Source organism: Lathyrus oleraceus, chromosome 4 (genome assembly GCF_024323335.1).
Source record: "Lathyrus oleraceus cultivar Zhongwan6 chromosome 4, CAAS_Psat_ZW6_1.0, whole genome shotgun sequence".
Lineage (NCBI taxonomy): Eukaryota > Viridiplantae > Streptophyta > Magnoliopsida > Fabales > Fabaceae > Lathyrus > Lathyrus oleraceus.
This window is the reverse complement of record NC_066582.1, coordinates 130,459,163-130,481,657: the sequence shown is the minus strand read 5'-3', so window position 1 is coordinate 130,481,657 and position 22,495 is coordinate 130,459,163. Positions and strand designations below refer to the sequence as shown.

Sequence of the window (22,495 nt, the reverse complement as noted above, 5' to 3'; positions counted from 1 at the left end):
TCGTATTCGTTTGATATCTAAAACATCATTTTCTACTCATTTACACAAAAACTCAAAAACATACAATTTTTCACTTTACTTCAGTGTTTGATGATGTTTCTGATGTTGATTGAAGATCATTTGAGCTTGGTTGTTTGATTTCGGACTTGGTGATGGAAAAAAATTGAGAGATTTTGAAGAGAATTTTGAATTTTTTTAGAAAAGAGGAAGGAGAAAGGTTCTGACGCGATTTAAACTCCATTACCTTTCAAAAATACATCTCCGAAATAAATTTGAAAATACATCTTTAAAAATTTTTAACGTTTACTCAAAATTGGATGCACCCAAAAATACATCTCCGGAATCTAAGGACATTTAAGTATTTTCATATTATGCATTAAAATTTTCCCTTATAGCAACTCATCAAGAGGATGACAAATATCACTAATAACCGGTGAATAAATACCCGGAATATGTCAGAAACAACTCGTTAAAATAAGATTTTGAATCTAGACTATTTGCCATAATATCCACAGGTGAGGATAACTTCATAATTCTGGTATGCATTCAACCTCTCTAGTGCAGTGATTGTCATGTCAATTAGAGTAAGCTCAAATAAAAAAAATTGAGATCTTTTTATGGCCTTTTTACCTTTGCATCTAATGAGTGTGTACAAGCATATGATATGATAAATAGCAGTTGCATGAGACACCAAATGGGTGAGAATCTTGTTTCAATATCCAAACAATTGGTTGCTTTAATTGTAATCAATAAAATAAAACATTAGAAATCAGAGAATTAATAGTTACTCCAAATTGCTATTACAGGGATATCCTAAAATGTTGTTAAGACCTAATCCTATCCTGTCAATGACCAATAGATTCATAAATTTATCAAACAATGCTACTAACAATGTTTATTACACTTGGACTTGCTATTTACGAGTTTTCTTTACTGAATGACCAGTTTTTCGCTTATGACGACTGAAATCAGAAACAAACCTGAATGTTTGTTCACACCCCGGCTCAGCACACACATATGGACGGGCACCGGTGTGGACTCGAATATGTTCGGTACGAGCCCAAGCCCACTTGAAAGCCATCTTGCATCCCTTCCAAGGACACTTTAGTGGGCGATCATCCTCATGAACTCGACGGTGATGCACCAGATATTTGTGTGAGAAAAACTTCTTTCCACACCCTTTCACAGGACATATATTTTTCTTATGATGCATCAGCTCCTGTTTAGAATAAAAACTCATGGTGCACCCTTCAATGTCACACTGGTATTCTCCTTCCTCATCCTTCACTTTGGCACGGCCAGCTGAAACCTTTGCAGCTATTGCATTCTTTAATTTTTTCTTATTTGTTTCTTTTTCTTTTGTTTTCTCCTCGGATTCGTTCTGAATTTTTTGGACTCTTTTCCTAATGCGCATGCTGGGAGGTCTTCTAGCTTCATTGTCTTCAATTTGCGAGGTTTCATCTTTGGAGTTAACTGATTGGTCATTCCATGCAAGAGGCTGTTGCTTCATTTTCCGAGGAGCCTTTGATTTTGTTAGCAAATGAGCACCATGTTTCACAGGCCGAGATGGCTTGCTTCTCACACAAGGCGAGTTAGCTTGTTTCATTTGTTGAAGAGTTTGTGATTTAGTTTGCTTACGTCGAAGAGTTCTCATGTGTTGCTGATGACAATCATCGTCCATCTGATCATCTGAGTTTATATCGTTTTCATTTGTGAATTTAGCTTGCTTCCTTTTAGGAGTTTTATGCAGCACATGAGAATCACTTTCAGCCGAGTCTTCCATATTATCATCATCACTATATTTATTTTTCTTGCTCCTTCGCATACTTCTTCGGGGCTTCTGAAAGTGACACTCCAACTGGTCATCACATGTTACATCTTCCCCAACGATGGGTTTGACTTGTTTGTCTTTCGGAATCCTTCTTTGATACTTTCGAGAATGGCATTCAGGTTCGTCATCAGATATAATATCCTCTTCAACAGGGTAATTGTCCTGCCAGCTTTTAGGACTCCTCTTCTGTTGCTTCAGCATGCAGTGCTCCAGTTGATCGTCTGATATCACTGCATCTTCTTCCGGAAGATATTTGGGTTGCCTGCTTTTAGATATCCCGCGTTTTTGCTTCTGAATATAAACCTCTGTTTGGTCATCAGAAATCACATCTTCAACAGTGTATTGGTCATACTTGCTTTTAGGAGTCTTCCTATGCCGCTGAAGAGAACCAACACCCAATGAATCTTCTGATATAGCATATTGCGTGTCACTAAGCTCTTCCTTCTGTGGCCAATCAGAATCATAGTCCATTGTATCATCTGAAACCATATCACTGTCAATAGATTTAGCTTCCTTCGAAATAGCATTCCTCCAAGGTTGTATGCGAGTATTACCATCATGCGAATCATCTGAAACTGCGTCACTTCCCATGCATTTTGTATGCTTGCTTTTAAGCATGTTATGGTGCTGCAAAGGAGAATAATCCCCTTCTGAAGTAGTACCATGTCCCTCAATATGCCTGGTTCGCTTACTTGCTAGAATCCTCCTTTGAGATTGATTGCATTTATCTTCAATTGGATTATCAGAATGCCAATCCCCCTCAGAAAAACTTCCTTCCCAATCTCCTTCACTCTCTACGGCCATTTTCCTTTTCCTACCAGATTTTCTATTCGTAGTATTACTTTTGTGTGTCCGTCCTGATCTCTCACTTTTCTCATCTAGTAATGGCCACATTTGTATGCTTTTCTCATTCTCAACATCTTCGAGCTCTCTTTTTGCTAAAAGCGGGTGGACCTGATTAGACATCCAAACTTTTCCGCACCACTTTCCAGCAACTACCTTTTTCTGCCTATTTGTCCTTTTCTGACAGACACTGGGCTCAATGGGCGAGCTTACTGGAGAGCTACAGCCAAATGCATAATACAGAACAGAATTGTAAGGCATCTGCTTACTGTAAAGTGGAGACCGGCTAAGATTGGCACTATAAAAGAGATTGATTCCCAACTTTACAGCCCAGTCACTATTGCCAGAAATAGCTTCCTCACTATCCAGAGCTGATTGAATCCTCTCCTCGTCTTCCCTGTTGGCATGCCTGTATATGGTATTCTTCCACTTATAACTAATCCCCGTTTCTTCTGCCACAAACTTCGCTTCAGCCTCTATCTTCAGATAATCTGTAGAAATCAGTATAAATCAAGAATTATTGGGAAGGAGAGGAATACCAGTTACAATAAATTATAAACAGTAGTAATCACAATCCTCTACAGATGCAAAACACGCTCACAAGGTCAAAAGTTAATTTGTAGCAATTAGGCAATAAATACCACTTACTACGAATGCATGACAAAATTATATATAAATGTTGGTTCAAATCAGAAATAAATATCACTGATATGTTGACATGTGCATGGATTTCAGTATTTCTAATAATATCTAAAAACTTGTACACTAAATATGTTCACTTACGGTTTGAAATATGAGAACAAGTAAAGCTTGAGCTCCCTGCATTGTTCATATAGATTTATGAACATCAAACACAAAACTAACACTTCATATAAGTTTAAGCCTTTAAGGAAAATGGACCAATCAACCACTTAACCTTTCATATTAGTATATATGAATAACCTTTTCACCAGGGGAAAACAAAACTCACATACTTTTTTGCCTCTTAGCCTAAACTGAGACATAACTTAACATCACAAGACTCTCATGTTCATTGACCAAAGTTTCCTTGAAAAAGTGTTCACACAGGGAAAAGGGAAGAGAGTTTTTTCACACAAAGAAACATTGCAGTGCAAAATAGGTTCATTCAATGATACAATAACTTAAGTGGAAATCGTGAATTAATGAATCGCCAGACCTGGATGACATAGGAGTAATATATGCGCTCCTCCAATTGGACGAAGTTGCTGCTCTACTTCTGCAGCATGCTCTAGACAGAAGATATGCATCCTAGACGAATCTTCATCAGATGGGGGCACTGATGAGACATTTTTATTATCAATGGGAATCACAGTCTTGCCCAACAAGGGCATTTCAGTTTGAGTGTCTTTGGAAGAATTCAAGGTGGAACGAAGTCCTTCCCTAGTATTTTTGAATGATACCCCTGATGTGGTATCATAATCTCCTGACTTAATAGAGTAATCAAAAGGACTCATAATGCGCTCAACTTTCTTATGCATATAACTCTCATAATTGTTAATACTATTTACAGGGCTAGCATGGCAATCTTGAAATTGAGAAGGCAAACAAGGACTCTCCTGGGATTTGCTTTCTAATGGATGGTTCATCGTGTTCAAATCATCCCCATCAACTGCTATATCTGAGTCACTTTGATCATCTTCCTCGGAATCGGATGAATTTCCATATGCTATAGCCAACAATGCAAGAGCCGTGTTTCCTTTTTCAGTATTTGAAGCTTCCATATAACTTTGATCAGCAATTTGTGTCTGTTGTTCAGAAGATTCAACAGGAACATCATATAAATCATTTCCAGCATTCTGTTTTGTCCATCCTGCATGATGGGACAAAATATGTCACTAGTTTTACCTTTGCCAAGAAAGATTGAAACAGACAACTTATATACAGAAAACTTTTGGGAGATAAAATTAAAAGTAGATAAGATACAACCGAACTTCTTCTTTTCTCATTCACGCCATAAAGTTTTGGCATAATATATATTAGGTATAGCTGCTCACGCTCTTTCATAAATAATAACATGGTATGAACTCACTAAAATTCTACATTAAAAAACTAAACATACAACTTATCAGCTCAATTGTCTCCCTGGTTTACAAGAGCACCGGAACTCACTAAAATTCTACATTAAAAACACTTATCAGCTCAATTGTCTCCCTGGTTTACAAGAGTGCCAGAACTCACTAAGCTTCTACATAAAAACCTAAATATACAACTTATCAGCTCAATTGTCTCCCTGGTTTACAAGAGCACCCATAGGACCCGTACGAGCCTTCTGGGTCCCAACTATGCTACTAGTCATTGGCTAATTTATGTTCCGATCAAGCCTTTTGACAAAAGGAAAGATTAGTTTTTAAGTAAAAGGAAATAAATGAAGAGATTACTATCAAGCATTTCGTACTGCAGTGACAGAGATCCTAGTGTCAGCAAAAGCCCCATTGCCCTTCATTTTTTCAAAAGAAACTCTAGCATTCCACAGTTCCTTCAACTGACATTGTCAGATACGAACAACCGCCTTCACCAAGGATGATCCAATTGACTAGGTGTCTCAAGCGGAAGCACATTCACAATTTAAGGGACTTAAAATCACAGGTGGATGACTTGCTTAGATCTAAACGAAAAGAATGAATTGACACTAGTTAAAGGTGTTGAATGAATAAAATCCCAGTTTCAATTGGGAGAAACTGAAATATGACTGCCTCTGTTGAACATTAATCCTGAACTCTTTCATACTCAATCTAGTTGTCAAGCAAGATGGTTTAGTGGACAAATAAGTGAAGGAGTTAAAAACGTTCTCTGCTGATATTATTATCAATACATGGGTTTTTAGGGGAGGATTGAAATAACAGAAATGGTTAATGGGACTCACCCTTGAGCCTTTGCATCAACAAAAGAATATATCGGTATTGGGGGATGCAAATTTACCCCGATGACACAGTTCTCAGAAAATGGCTTACACCAGTTTTGGAACAAGAATAGTACCTTATAGCCTATTAAATTCAGTAAGTCCATGGCTACGTAAATACCAAAAGGAGATCACAACTTACGTGTTTCCCCCTCCCTTCGGGCCAAGGCAGGGTATTGTGGGCCAAGTGCAATTACTTGCCATACATTCCTATATAATTCTATCCTAAATCCGTCCTTAGTCTAATATTTAGGATAAGAACGGTTTCTTATCAAGAGCCCAGGAGAAAAACAAAAAATTATTTGTTTCTCTCTTGATTGGTAAATCCTGGGAAATGTCTCCCGTTCAACCTATTCCCTACTGCTCAACTCTTGACCTTATAAAGTAGATACAACAAGGGTGTCTTGTAAAATAAAGGGTGGGGTCAAATTAACTATAAATGTGGAGAATCCCAAAACAGCAACTTTTCACTACAATATGAAACTGAACCAAAAGCCAAAAAAACCAAATAAATAGAACATGCCTGTATATGTGCTCTGCTCGGGAATGTTTACATCTTCATGCGCAGCAGTAAACTTATTTCTAGTTACTCCAGAATCAATTATCCCATCATTAAAGAAGCTACAATCAGCTGACATTAGGTATCTAGCCGCTGGTTCTTTAGGCTGTACAATTGCAACACAGGAAAAACTTAATACTCCACATGTAACACATGAGAATAGTCTTTGGTCTGATAACCCATCTCCTTGGCTCGTATCTTTTTCAGTGTCTCTTTGCAATGCTTTTGAACTTGAAGTGCATACGTCACCATTTGCACTGAATGAACAAACCCTGTTCCTTTCACACAAGGTGGCGAACTTTTCTTTTACAGAAGAAAAACCTTTTACTTTTTTGATTCCATGATTCCTGTTGAACACTAGATCGTCTGAAATGAATTTTTTTGAGGAATTCGTTCCCTCGGAATTGCACGCACTGGGTGAAATATCAGTGTTAACCTTAAGTTGTTGAGATCCAACACGTAATTTTGAGTAAACAGAGAAGTCAGAAGAGCTACGAGGAAGGAGTACTACAGAAGATCCTTTGCCGAGTGCATGCAGCAGATCATTATTCTGTAACACATCCTGTGCAAATAGTTCTTTAATTACGGTTTGTCCTACACCCTTCTTCTTATCTTTAAGTCGAGAACTCCTTGGTCCGACACTAATGTCTTCAGGGATTCTGTATGGACAAACAAAAGTTATACATATATGTTATGTTAGGTTATATCCAGTATGATTAATCAACATTTTATAAACATGTGGTATGAAACTACATCTATATAAAGTGGATGAGTATATTGCTTATAATTGCAGCAATCTACTAAAACGAGTCGGGACCTATGAAGCGCTGACTTCAACACAGAGACGGAGACGCTGACATTGCTAATGTAAAAACCATAGCCACCGACACCGATGCATACATATTAACTTATTTATTGCAATTAAATTAAATAATCATATTATTTATAAAAGATCTAAATTGAGAATCAAAATATATACACATGCATCAAAATTGAGCAGTTTATTTACCCATCGGTCATCAAAAAGCTAAAAATGTAATGAAATTTAAATGTTTTATCTTCTCGTTGATCAGCATTGTTTCGATGCATCTTTAAACCTTGTAGATGTGTCCTAAGTGTATAAGGCATGTCAAATCAAAGAAAATAAACACATTTTTTGGGCACATGTCTATGTTGTTACACACTTGTCGTACGAGTGTCATATGGATGTCGGACACCGATCAAATAAGTGTCGAAGCAAAGGGAAAGTAATTGGGAGACTTGTCTGAGTTATCCAACATGCATCGTAGGTACGAGTATCATACAAGTGTCGGACACCGGGACATGCCCAGTTCTAGAGGTGATTGTGCTTCATAGGTCAGGACAAATGAAGAAAGAGACACCAATGAGGAAAGACAAACCTAGAACACATAGCAAGGCCAAGGTCATAAAGCAACTGGAAATGTGAAACCATGGGAGGATAATTAATTGAAGCCCTCCTAATAGCAGCATCTTTAGCAACCGTCAACCATTCAGGTGTTGCAATGTTAGCTGCCTCTCCACAGTTAAAACCTGTGTGCATCCAAAGGTATAGAAACATTCAACTATTGACAGAAACAATCATCAAAAGTACACCCCATCACCACAAAGAAAAACAAAAGAAATGCTTTTTTCCATATTGCTGTCTCACCATGATTGAATCCTGTGTGATAGGCTCTTGGAAATGTCACAACAAACTCCCCAGCATTTTGCACTAACCTGATTCAATGCAATTGAATATTAAACTCTAGATACAGATGCAAATTCTCAATATAAATACAGAGAGAGTAGAAGTATGAGGATATAACATCCACCAAAACAGATACACACCAAAACAGATAGAGAAACAAAAAGTGAAACAGAACAGAGACAATGAGGCAAGCCTGTCAAGTCTCCTTGCATATGAGAAAGGCGAACCCCTTGAAACTTCCCTAGTAAGGCACTCAAGAGAAGCCAGAAACAAGTCCCTAGCCTAAAGCAAATCTATAAGATCACAAAGAGCAGCATAAAACCCTTGCAGATACAAAATTACGATTTCGTTCTTTCAACCAAAACCTTCAAAAAATTTACTGCCGGATCATCCAGAAGAAAATGTAACCAATCAAGTAACCAAACAAATAATCCCCAAGGAGAAAAGCTAACCCACATTGTAGAAAACAATGCAGCTGAACCTTTTGTCTCAGGTACCATTTCCAGCAAGACCATGCATTGCAAGTTTGCAACAGTACTTCCACATAACCTAAACTCGAAATGATTTCTCTATAGAACAAAATAAAACAGCACCATCGAAAACAAAAATTTATAGCATAGAAAAAACCCCAAAATCTAGTACCTGCAACATGGAACACCTGCCTGAACGAATACTTCAGGGGACATCACTGTAGTTTTCTCCCCAAGAATAGCAAAAGTAACTAGCCATCAGAAAACAAAAACCCTCATAAGTTTCCCAAGAAAAACAACAAAAAAGCACTCAATCAAGTACAATAGAGCATTAGCATTTAGCTACGTAGTACCGACACTTCATATCCATAGTGACACTGATATCTAGTCTTGATAGTGATGCAACACGTGCTAGTCTGTGTCAAGTATGTTTTGGTGCCAGTACTACATAGGCATTTAGAATTAAGCATTTTGATTGAGAAACAAGTAATAAAAGCAATGATTAACTAACTAACCAAGAGGGTTAATCTCTCCTCCATAGCCATGAACTCTAACAACATCCTCAAAAGCAACAGCAGCCTCTCTAGGAACACCATACCAAGTCTTAGAAGCACCCATATGAAGATAATTCAAGCTATGCAAATCATGATCCTCCACATGCCAAGCAAACCAGCTAAACATCATAGCAACATAAACCATAGGAGAAGTAACACCGGGAATCTCTTCTTTCATAAACTTCAACAGAGACCCATTCGCCCTGGAAACCCCTCTCATATTCCAAGCAGTTTCACCCACCGTTAAAAAACCATCTCCTCCAAAACCAGCGTCGTTCACTTCCCCAAACGCAGAACCAGGCATGTCGTTGGCATACTCAACGGAAAAAGGCTTATCCGCAGTAGCTTTCCAGTACATAGCTTCAACTTCCAGAGGAGAAAACTGAGCGAGCTTCTTCCCTTTTCCGAAGTAAGTTTTCTCAAACGACTTCGCCTTAGCTTCGAATTCGCGGAATGAGTAGTGATGACCGCTGTGCCAGACCGGTCGTCGAACCGGCTGAGGGCGCCGCGGACAGAATCCGATCTGCTGTTGACGGGTTGTGAAGCGGGGTTGAGACCGGTTGATGTTAGCAATTACGGTTTTCTTAGAAGAAGGTGAAACGGGTGGAATGATCTTGCAGATTCCATATTTGGATGCTTCTTTTTCGATCTTGAAAATGTAACCTATTGGATCTTGAAACTCTGCTAAAGATGGTCGATACTCAGGTGCTACCGGAAGAGATTTTAGCCATGGGAAAACCTCTTCTGAAGTCGCCATTGTAGAAGTGGTTTTCGAGTTGCTAAAATAATTTATCAATCATTTCCAAACAGAGCCTAAGAGAGTCTTGAGATTCCATGCTTAGTTTTTGTATATTATCTTTTGGGACGTTTTTAAAAAAATTAAAAAAAGAGTTTTGGATTTAGAATTTGATTATAATAATGTGTGGAGTGTGGTTGTTACTTGGTTGTTCTGTTTTCGATGTTGTTACAGAGAGAGATGAAAAGGAAAAATGGTGGCAGAGTGGTGAGTGTGTGAGAGTGAGTGAGTGGGGTTTGTTTTTGGAGTTTGGACAAAAATGGACGTTGTTTGTGTTGTTATTTACTAAATTGCCATTTTCTAATTTGTTTTATTTAAAGAATATATAAATTTGTCTGAGTTGGCGTTATGCTATTTGCGGAAAATATATAATAATTATAGAGAAAACGGTGGGTGTTACTTTGGCATGCATCTCTGACCTTGGGTCCTTCTGCCGCTTGGTTCGGAATATGTTTATTCTCTTGTTTTCCATACTACGTCTTTGCATGTTCAGTTCGGGTCCTAATTAATGTAACAGATTAACAATGTAACACTAATAACTACTTTTTAGAGAAGAATAATTACTTTATATCAACAACAATAATAAAAGAGAATATTACTGTGTAAAAATAGAATAATTTTTTTAAAAAAATATTAAGCAAAAGTATTCCTCTTTGATAATTTTACTTAAATATAAATAAATTTTAATAATTTAACTAAAATAGTAATAAAATAGCTTTTAATTAGTATGTCCACGTGGAGTATAATAGGGGGTAATTTATATGACATTTCTTTCAAATATTATAAAGAGTGAAAAAATTAGTTTAAAAATAAGAAAACAGATTTTTATCATTTTAGCTATAGTTTTGTGTGTATAATTATATTTTATTGATATTTATTTTAATTTATTTGTTAACAAAAGAATAAATATTATTTATTTATAAATATTAATATTATTTTTATGTGAAATGAAATTTTTATATATTTATTTTGTTTTCATTTTTAATTTATTGATTTTATATGGATAAAATTAAAAGAAAAGTTTAATTTATATTATTTTATCTCTTTATATATAAAATATTAATAATAAAAAAGTTATAATATAATCACATGCATTCACTTATTTATAATTATATAGTATAGTATTTTAAATTTATTTAAGAATATAATTTTATGTATATTGTTCTTTAAATATAAGATGAAATTATAAGAAACAATTTATATTTATGTATCAAGTTATAAATTTATTAAAAATTATAAATTTATTTTATGATAATATATGAATGATTAAATACAAAATCATATTGTTCTTTATATTATATGTGTTGGTTTAATATTTATATTTTAAAATCGAACCATCAAAATAAATCCAAATCGCATTGATTTGATTTGGTTCAATTTTATTTTAAAATTCAATCGAATTAAACCAAATCATAAACTTTTTTCTATTGCAATATGTAAAAAAGATTAAATAAAAAAATTACTCAATCACACCACAAAAACCTCTTATGGAGATAATAGAAATTTGAGAAAATTCTAACTAATTAGACGCAATATTCTTGCTGTCAAGATGTCACACTAAAATGATGCCACTATGCAAACGTTCACATCTTTTTCAAAAAAAAGTTGGTTAGAGCCAACTTTATTGTAGAAAGGAGAAACCATTTACAAAATGACCATATTCTATTCATTCACCCTCTTTGAATTAATCAAATATTGTTGATTTTCTCCAATTCCAATTTTCACTCATTTTGTAGCTAAAAATAGATAATTTTTCATTGCCCGCAAGAATGAAATGACTTAAATTAGCCATCAAATTACCATTATTTGGGATTCAATTATTTTTCTAAAATTTGGTGTCATTACCATCTTAAATAATCAAACAGGTGTTGCTTTCCACTTGCTTTTCATATGAAGAGAATTCATAGGACCGCAATTATACTTAGCTCTAAAAAATTGATATCACCACTTTTTTTTCTACCACAATTTGTCAAGCAAGTTTGATCTTATTGATCATCTTCTCTTCGAAAATTTATTCCAAAGACAATGAGGTAGCATTCTTTTGATCATCATTGTTGTTCCAAATAAATTTATGACACAACCTCTCGGCCTCGTTGCGAATCAAGCTTAGATACTAAGAATCCAAGGATGTCTACCAAAGACGAATGAGGCAAACTCACCCTATCAAAAATAGATGAAATAAGTATAGTAGACTAAATACTTATATAAGTTCAAATATTACTCATGTGTGATTTATATGAAAGAATCATATTTTAATAGAGATATATAATTCATAGTTAGTTTTCCAATATAAATTTAAAATATATGTCTAAACGTTATGGTAATTTTAGTGGTAATTTTCATGTAGGAGAAGTTTCTTTTTATATTGGTGTAATTTATGAAGGGTTCAGAAGGATCTTCACTCTCCATTAGATTTCTTAATTATTGTGTTTTTAAAAAATTTGATGTACGATTATGAGAAATTGATGATGATGATGATTCTTGATGTGTGACTATGTACTCGTGATGTAATGATTGTAGAAATTAGTATGTGAAATCTGATTTTGACATTGTTATTATTTATGTGTTGTGTTGGTGATGATGATCATGAAGGTGATTTTCATGATGCATTATTGGTGATGTTAAATTGGTGAAATTAGATGTCAATTGGTATGTTTAGGATGTAATAATAGTAGATAATTGATATAAGATGTTAAATTTCCGAAATAAGTTGATATAGCATGTTAGGGTGTGTTTGGGTGGGTTTTGAGAACAATTGATTTTGCTGAACGTACTCTAAAATTGGTATTTTTGAAAAAATAGCTTATGTCAATCGATTGCATCATAGTGTCAATCGATTGATCCTTCTAAATTTTTGAAAAATTAAAACCAATTAATTAATTAATTGGGAGAATTAATCTATTGCATCAAGTCAATATGTTAAAAATAAAAGAAACAAAATATATAGAAAAGTGAGAACAATCGATTTAGGGGTGATGACAATCGATTGATGTTATTAAAAAATGTGAAAAATGGGTATGGGAGTGAGAATAATTGATTGATGATCCCTTTCAATCGATTACACCTGTGTAATTTTAGTCAAATAATGTTTTGATCATAACTTGAGATTCATGCCTCTGTTTGAGGCGTGATTCGAAGCATTGGAAAACTAACGCGTAACACTTTTCCTCAGTAATGTTTTAGGGAGCTAAATGTGAATGAATGATATGAATATAATGTTTTCTTTAGGTGTGATATTGTGAATGTGTGATTGATTCAAGATGAATTTTCATGATGATTGATGATTAATTATGTGGAGAATACATAATCGTTGTTTATTGTGGTGGTAGTTTTGAATGAGGAACTACGTTATGGTTATGTTGCATGTTATTTATGGTTAGAAGGGGGACCATAAACATGTTATTATTATTGTTGCATAAATTATATGTCATGCATCATTTTGTATCGTTGTTGCGAAATAAGTGAGTTGTGAGTCTAGAAGTGTGGATGAGTAACTTGTCACAAGTCTAGAAGGGTGGACGAGTAACTTGTCCTGAGTCTAGAAAGGTGGACTTGGGGTTCATAAGGGTGAACTTGGTTGGTATGAAGAACCACGGTTGATTGGTACCACATGCATAGTATCGATGTCATGAGTCACGTTGCATGCATGTGTATATATTATGATGGAAAAGGTGTGAGATTGTAATGGTATGGTTTGTGTATTGAATGCATGATGTGTTGTATGTTTATCTACCCTCGCATTATTTATGCCATTTTATATTGAAGCTTATTCTCACCCTTTTTGCTTTATGTTGTCCACCATGAACATCTTACAGATAATCAGGAGTAGAGTTTTGTTGTTGTGAGTGGAAGATAGCTTCTTGGAGCTTACCTTCGTTTATTTATCATTTTATTGTATTTTAGTGGTTTATTGCTCAGATCATGTAACATCGGGGATGAAAAGCTTTTGTTATGTTTTGAGTTGTTATCGAATTGTGATGTTAAAGTTTAATAATTTATTTGAGAAGTTCAATTTGAAGCTGGTATTATGTTAACTTCCGCTGCATGTTGTTAAATGTTTTTGAAAGTTTTGTTGGTTGGTTGTAGAAGTTACACCTTAAATTGTCGAGTAATTCTTTTTATATAAGTTTCAGGATTTAGGGTGTTACAACCCACATACAAACCATCTGAAGTATAAGAAAATGACGTCCAATGGACGCTTCTCGTGATGACCCGTGTATGAGCAGAAGGACATGTCAGCTCGTACATGACGATTAAGATACACTTAAATGACTTGATCGCATTATTCCCAATGTACGGGGTAAATGTGACAGTACATGGTCAATCCTCATTGTAGGCGGGCACAACTTCCCACCTGGTGATGTGTTTATCTATGATTCGTTTATCTACATCCAACAGTCGTCCACACTCCACGTCTGGCAAACTAGAAACGGTTCTAAATATTCTTGGACACCCTTAAAAAGTTTCACCACATTCAAACACTAACTTGAGATTTTAAGTGTAAACCTTTTGCATGCACCCCTCTGATTTATAAGATATCACCTTAAATAAGAAGTCTTCACAAAACCAATTAATTGTCCAAAAAAGTCATGTTAAATAATTGAATATTACAAACACCAAACATGCCTTGCTTAGGATCACAACAAACCATGTCCCATTTGATGCAATGTATCCCGCGAGCTTAGGCATACTGCTTATACAGTATGCTCATTCTAGGGATTGACATGTCATCTTAAAGTTCATATTGAGTAATATATCTCTTTTTTTTTTCTTTTTTTTTGTCATCATGGTTCAACTTCATTAGAGATCTAAAGTAATTTTGAAATGAGACATTTAAAATATATTTAAAAATCAATTTTCGTTGTTGTAAAAATTCAAACTAAAGAACCGAAAGATATGAGACTTTTCTTTTATCCCCTCCACTGTGATAATTTATAATATGTGAATTACATGTCATTTTATATATTAATAACTAAATTGGACTATTTTAGAATCATTTTACCCTTGTGTCGGCCCTATTCTCATCCAAAAATACATTTATAAGTAAAATAACATTCAAAATTTATCTTTCATTAACAAAATTTAGAGTTCTAGTATTTTTTATGTATTCATTTTTGGGTTAAATACACTTACTCTATGTAATGTCAGCGAGTTTTATTTTATTTTACCCTCCTATAAAATACCTCTCAGTCTCAAATTATAAGTCACTTTCTCAAAAATATTTGTCACAAATTATAAGTCACTTTATAATTTCAATGGAATATTAATAATTTTTTTCCCAACATACCTTATATCATTTATTACTATTTCTTCTTACAATTCTTTAAATTTCTCTATCATTTATAATAAATGAAGGACAATATTGTAATATCATGTATAATTTGTCTTCCCATACAATCATCAAAAAGTCTTATAATTTGGGATGAAAGAAATATTTTTTTTTATTCTTCTCTTATAATGTTTAAATTTTGTTTTTTTTTTTCCACTTTGGTGACTTTAGAACTATTGAATATTCTTATTTGATGAATTGGCAGTCCACGTAGCATTTTATTTAATTATTTGATTTATTTTTAAAATCCAAGTGGATTTTTTTATAGAGTTTAATTGAAATGCACTGACAGTGTAAAGATATTTTACACTGTCAATTAATCACAGTCATTGATTTTTTAGAGAAGTTTGACTTTTTCTACAATCACATGTAAAGTAACCCAAACGGATGATTGTGATGTATTGACAGTGTAAAATTTTTTACACTGACAGTGCATAACAATTAATCTCTTTTTTATACTATTATCATTTATTTATTTAAATATTTTTTTAAAATCTTTGTTTGAAGTGCAATTAATTTACTTTAATTTTTTAGATACATTTGCAATGGAGGTAGATCAAGGGAAAACATACCTCATGAGAATCATCAACGGTGCACTCAACCACGAGTTGTTCTTTGCCATTGTGGGTCACAACATGACAATAGTGGAGGTGGAGCTAGTTTTGCAAGATACAAATCTCCTCATAGTCGAATTACATATTTTTCATCTCCATGGATACAACTTTTTTGTTGTTGGAACTGGTATTGGTAATTTCGATCATGCGAAAGACCCTTCTAAATACAACTTGGTGGATCTTGTTGAAAGGAACACAAAGGTGGTTGGGCATCAATTTGTTTCCGAGAAGACAATCCAGATACTTCTGAGGTTGTACAAAGTTTCTATAATATTTAACTTTAAGGCATTATATTCTCATCATGGCATGATATTGTTATAAATATGATTGCACATGTGTATGGTTCATGCATTCTCATTTGGAGTTGCACACAGGTTAGGGGTTGAAAACAGTTTTCCTTGTTGAAAATGGATCATAGCCACCACCAAAGGACCTTCCATCATGCTAACTAAAGAAAAATTGAACTAAACATTATTCGATGCTTTTAACGTGTTTTTGTCTATTCAGTCTTCATGTAGAAATTGCAAAGGGTTTTGCTTAGGGAAGATAATAGGTCATATCAATCTACAAAGACTTATAGTCTAGTCTATTTAAGATCATGTCAGACCATATCTATTTAATAAAAAAATTAGACTTAAATTTTTAAAAGTCTATTTAATTAAATAGGTCATGCTTAGGCTATTAAAAAAATCTGTGAAATTTTATAAGCAGACGATTTTCATATATATATATATATATATATATATATATATATATATATATATATATATATATATATATATATATATATATATATCGACGTATAAGATTTCTTAAATAATATGGATTAAAAAAGAGTTTTTATTAGGTCATAAGTCATACCAGACTTTTAAAAAGGTCAGGTAAAAAAAGAGTATATATTAGGTCATAGACCAGATTCAAATCTTGTAAATTTATCGTAAGTCAGACTCAAACTTTATAGGTTTATCGTAGGTCAGACTCGAGCTTTGTAAGTTTATTGTAGGCATACTCAAGATTCATGCCTTCTAAAGCCTAGTCTAACCTAACCTATTCTCTTCCCTAGTTTTACTTAAGAGAAAAAAAATGTAAAAGCGATGATTCTTTATTTCATTGAGCATTACTAATTTACTAGAGTATTAAACTTTTTCAGCTACTTGGACCAATATATACTCCAAAATACATCCCAATTTAAAAAAATACTTGAACCATTCCCCATAAACAATTTTTTTTTAAAATTATATATTTTTTGAAAATTAAAAAAAAAAAAGTTAACGTGAATTTTAAATGATAAATAAAAAATTAAATAAAATATTATTTGACAGCATATAGAAAGATTTCATAATTGTTATATCATTACAAATTGGAATTCAAAAAAGAAATTACATGAGGTAAATCGAAAATCTCACATATTTGTAAAAATAAAGTGTATTTAATCATTTATTTTATATTTTTACTCAGTCTCATATAATTAATATAATTATAATATGTATTTTAAATGTTATTTTATATATTACTAATTAAATTGAACATTTTTTTGACTTTTTTTCCTCAAAAATTTTAATTAATTCGCCTTACCCTATGTCGACCCTATGTGTTATCCATGACTAATTAAAATACTGTTCAAAATTTATCTTCTATTAACAAAAAGTTGCAGGAGTTCTAATATTATATATGTATTTTTTTACTCTTTAAGACAAATAATTAGCATTAATAAATATTTATTTGAAAAGAAAACAAATCTCTAATAATTTTAAATAAAAAACAAGTATTTATAATTTTATAAAAAGAGTCTATATTAAATAATGAAGGTAGTAATGCTGTGTTTGTTAGAGGAGAAAATTCAAAGAGAGGCTGATTATTATTTTTATTAAAAAAAATTTTAATGAATATTTCAGTCTTTGAAACTGTAGCTGCATTACAAATTGATTCCCCAAATTAGAATTTTTTATTATATTAAATTTTAAAACTAAATATTGTTAGACAATTTAATTCTCCTATCATCCATTTGTTTATCGTGAAATTTAGTAAATAATTTTAATTGAAAATTAAAATTCTGTTTTTTCCTTTCAAAATTAACAGATTTTATTTTCTGAGTCACTTTAGTTGTAGCTTTTATTCCCAATGTATAAATACATTTGTATCATTCCAATTCAAGGTTAATGCAAAAATACATACTCATCCAAATATTACCCTATTCTCTCTAATTCCCTCTCAACTTCATCTTCCCAAATCTTCTTTTCTTCCACCATTGTTGAACCTTCAATTTTCAGTTTTATATTTTATGTTCTAACATTTGGCATCAAGAGCCTTGGTTATCGATCATAATCTGCTGCAACAATGGCAACCGTTTCCAATGATCGAATTCCCACCAATCTCCTGATTCTTGATTCGAAGAATTATGATAAATGGGCAAAACAAATGAGGGTTTTGTTTGGTTATCAAGAGGTGCTTGAGATCGTCGTCAATGGAGTTACACAATTAGGGGCAGAGGCTACCGACATTCAAAGAGCTACACACAAAGAAGAGAAGAAGAAGGATTACAAAGCGCTATTCTTGATTCATTCTTGTGTTGATAACGACAATTTCGAGAAGGTTGGCGATTGTGAATCGGTGAAGCAAGCATGGGAAATCTTGGAGAAAGCATATGCCGGTGCCGTCAAAGCGAAGGTTGTAAGGTTACAAACTTACAAGCGACAATTCGAGTTAACACAAATGGAAGATAAAGAAACGATCAACAACTACATTACACGCATTACCCGGTTAGTTAATCAAATCAAATCTTGTGGGGAAATGATTCTTGAGCAGAATGTTGTATCGAAAGTATTGCGTTCGTTAACGCCGCGTTTCGACAACATAGTTGTGGCTATTGAAGAATCAAAGGATCTAACAAATTTGAGCAAGGATGAATTGCAAAGTTCGTTAGAGGCACATGAACAAAGGATGGATGAGAGAGGCGCCGACAAAGCCAAAGCGGAGATTGCTTTGCAAGCGCGTTTCAATGAGAAGAATAAGAGGTCGAAAGGAAAATTTGCGGCGAGAGGTAAATCAAATTTTCAGAATTTTGGTTCAAATGATTCGCAAAATTCAAAGCATTCGACGAGTGAAAAGGGTGAATGTAGCTCCAAGGATAGTGGTCATAGCAATGGTTTCAAGAAGCGTGATGTGAGTAAGGTTCAATGCTACAAGTGCATAAAGTTTGGACACTTTGCAAATTCGTGTCTTGGTAAATTGAACGAGAATCACAATAATGAAGCCAAGGTTGCTAGGGAAGAGGTAGATGATGAGGACACACTTCTAGTAATGATCACGGAGGGGAGTTATGGCATTACGGATGTTCTGGGCAGCAGCTACAGCAGTGAAAGTTTGCGGGACAGCAGTTGTACTGTTCCGGAAAATAGCGAGAAAATGCATTCGGATCGAAATGCGTTGGTTACCGTTTGTGATGGAGTCCAAGGGAGAGATGAGTGGTACTTGGATTCCGGTTGTTCAACACATATGACGGGTCGAAAAGATTGGTTCATGCAAATCAATCAAGCGGCAAAAAGTAAAGTCAAATTTGCCGACGACACCACTTTAAGCGCCGAAGGGGTAGGAGATGTTTTGATCGGAAAGAGGAATGATGGACATTCAAGGATCAAAGATGTCTTGTATATACCGGGAATTAAGTGTAATCTTTTAAGTATTGGCCAATTACTTGAAAGAGGATACAAAATTCGGTTGGAGGACAAGATTTTACGCGTTTTGGATTCAAATGGTGTGTTGATTCTAAAAGCGCCGATGGCTGCCAACAGAACCTTTAAGGTTGAGTTAAAGGTTATGCAGCGTCGTTGTCTAGCTACCGCGGCAAGTAGAGAAGAGTGGTTATGGAATTACCATCTTGGTCACCTTAATTTTAGGGATCTAAGCAAGTTGCAACAAAGTGAAATGGTAACGGGGCTGCCACACATTAGTATTCCAACTGAATTGTGTGAGGAATGTGTGAAGGCTAAACAGCACAAGAATGTGTTTAGCAAAGATGCGAGTCTAAGAACCAAAGGCTTACTTGAGGTGGTATGTTCCGATGTTTGCGGACCGATGCAAGTAGAGACTTATGGTGGCAATCGATATTTTGTTATGTTCATTGACAATTTTAGTATGAAGCTTTGGACATATCTAATCAAGAGAAAAGATGAGGTATTTGGAGTTTTCAAGAATTTCAAATCCATGGTGGAGCGCCAAAGCGGTCGGAAGCTCAAAATTCTCAAAATAGATGGTGGAGGTGAGTATGCCTCTAGTGAGTTTGGGAAGTTTTGTTATCTTGAGGGAATTGTACGTGAGGTGGTGCCTCCATATACGCCTCAACAAAATGGGGCTGCCGAGAGGAAAAATCGTACAATAATGAACATGGTGCGTAGTATGCTTTGTGGGAAGAATTTTCCTAAGGAATTGTGGGGTGAGGCCGTGTCTACAGCCACCTACTTGTTGAATAGGTGTCCCACTAAGAAGCTGGAGAAACTCACATCGGAAGAGGCTTGGAGTGGCTTCAAACAAAATTTGAATCATTTGCGCGTTTTTGGATCGATTGCATATCGTCATGTACTGGATCAACTTCGGAAAAAATTGGATGATAAGGGTGAGAAGCTGATATTTGTAGGATATCACTCTATTGGAGGGTACAAGTTATTCGATGGAAGAAATCGGAAGGTCGTCATAACCCGGGATGTGACCTTTGATGAAGTAAAAAATGTAGAAAATGTTGCAGTAACCGGTTACCCAAATAGTAGTAACCGGTTACTCACAGAAAATGCAGTAGTAATCGATTACCCTATTGGGAGTAACCGGTTACACAGAGAAGATTTGCAGCAGCAACAGTTTTTTGAATTCTCTGATCCTGAGGCTAATGACACAATTGTACCAACACCTACAGTAGCGCAAAATGATGTTGTTAATAATGGTAGACCAGTGAGGCAAAGAGTCTTGCCTCATAGACTCCGAGATTACGAAAGATTCCAAGATAACGAAGTGAATAACGATGGTGACTTTTTTCATTTCGCGCTTATGGCCGAATCCGAACCAGTAAATGAGGAAGAAGCCTTAAGTGATCCTAAATGGATATGTGCAATGAAAGAGGAGCTGGAATCTATTGAGAAAAACGGTACTTGGGAGTTGGTCGATTTACCACTTGGAAAGAAACCGATAGGTGTGTATAAGGTTAAAGCAAATCCCAAAGGTGTAGTAATCAAGCACAAAGCTCGATTAGTGGCGAAGGGGTTCTTGCAATGAGAAGGTATAGACTATGAGGAGGTATTCGCACTGGTGGCTAGATTAGAGACTATTCGTTTAGTTGTTGGTATTGCGCATAGCAATAATTGGATGGTTTACCAAATGGATGTCAAATCTGCGCTTTTTGAATGGTCCTCTTGTTAAGGAGGTCTATGTGGGGAAGCCACCCGGTTTCGTGATAAAAGATCAAGAGATGAAGTATTACAAGCTACACAAGGCGTTGTATGGTTTGAAATAAGCTCCAAGAGCTTGGAACAAACGTATTGACGACTTTCTTATTGACATTGGTTTCAAACAATGTGTATCCGAACATGGAGTTTATGTGAGATCGGATATGAGTGATGGTATGATTATACTTTGCTTGTATGTTGATGATCTCTTGATTACGGGCAGCCATGACAAGAGTGTTTCAAGGTTCAAAAGTGAGCTCATGAGAGAGTTTGAGATGACGGACCTTGGTGTCATGAATTACTTCCTTGGCATAGAGTTTCACAAGTCAAAAGTGGGGTTGCTTATACACCAAAGGAGGTATGCTCTAGATATTTTGAAAAAGTGTGATATGGAGCATTGTAATGCTTGTATTACACCTTGTGAGGCTAGAGTGCAGCTGCCCAAAAGTGATGAGGAGGATGATGTCGATCCAACGCTTTACCGGAGCTTGATTGGATCGTTACGGTACTTGTGCAATACGCGACCGGATTTTGCTTTTAGTGTCGGTATTGTGAGTAAATTCATGGAGAGACCGAAGGTGTCTCACTTGGCAGCGGTCAAGAGGATCCTTAGATATGTGAAAGGTACTCTTGGTTGCGGAATTCTCTTTCCCGCATCGGACACGGGGCGTAAGTGCAATTTACTTGGCTACACCGATTCCAATTGGTGCGGAGATAAAGATGACCGAAAATCGACGGTGGGGTACATCTTTATGTTTGGTAGTACACCAATCTCTTGGTGTTCGAAAAAGGAACCGGTTGTAGCACTCTCTTCTTGTGAGGCCGAGTACATTGCGGCGTCGTTAGGTGCGTGCCAAGCTATGTGGCTTATGAATCTATTGAAGGAATTGGGATGTGGTGATGATGATGCCACCACACTATTTGTAGATAATGTTTCTGCAATAAATCTTGCGAAGAACCCGATTGCACACGGAAAGAGCAAGCATATTGAGATGCAGTTTCATTATTTGAGGGAATTGGTTGGTGATGAAAAGCTTAGATTGAGCTATTGCCGAAGCGAAGACCAAGTTGCGGATTTGTTGACAAAGGGTGTGACAAATGATGTGTTCAAGAGGCTAAAGAAGTGCTTGAGCATGGTGGACTTGGAGCAACTAAAGTGAGATGGTGTGTTAATTGAAAATTAAAATTCTGTTTTTTCCTTCCAAAATTAACAGATTTTATTTTCTTTAGAGTCACTTTAGTTGTAGCTTTTATTCCCAATGTATAAATACATTTGTATCATTCCAATTCAAGGTTAATGCAAAAATACATAATCATCCAAATATTACTCTATTCTCTCTAATTCTCTCTCAACTTCATCTTCCCCAATCTTCTTTTCTTCCACCATTGTTGAACCTTCAATTTTAGTTTTATGTTTTATGTTCTAACAAATAAAAAGA

The 22,495-nt window shown here is 34.9% G+C and overlaps 2 protein-coding genes across 2 annotated transcripts; one reads left to right on the top strand and one right to left on the bottom strand.

Moving 5' to 3' along the window:
* Positions 1 to 718: 718 nt before the first annotated feature.
* Positions 719 to 9,904, bottom strand: LOC127074022 (lysine-specific demethylase JMJ705). Its single transcript, XM_051015279.1, has 7 exons — positions 8,847 to 9,904; positions 8,504 to 8,582; positions 7,823 to 7,890; positions 7,554 to 7,704; positions 6,118 to 6,812; positions 3,852 to 4,505; positions 719 to 3,165 (listed from the first exon to the last, which is right to left on the bottom strand). The coding sequence occupies exons 1-7, from the start codon at positions 9,640 to 9,642 to the stop codon at positions 914 to 916; spliced, it is 4,695 nt and encodes a 1,564-aa protein (XP_050871236.1). The 5' UTR covers positions 9,643 to 9,904; the 3' UTR covers positions 719 to 913.
* An 11,316-nt stretch (positions 9,905 to 21,220) lies between these two features.
* LOC127136361 (uncharacterized mitochondrial protein AtMg00810-like) lies at positions 21,221 to 22,216 on the top strand. Its single transcript, XM_051062926.1, has one exon. It carries the CDS (start codon positions 21,221 to 21,223, stop codon positions 22,214 to 22,216), a length of 996 nt encoding a protein of 331 aa, XP_050918883.1.
* The last annotated feature ends 279 nt before the right edge of the window (positions 22,217 to 22,495 follow it).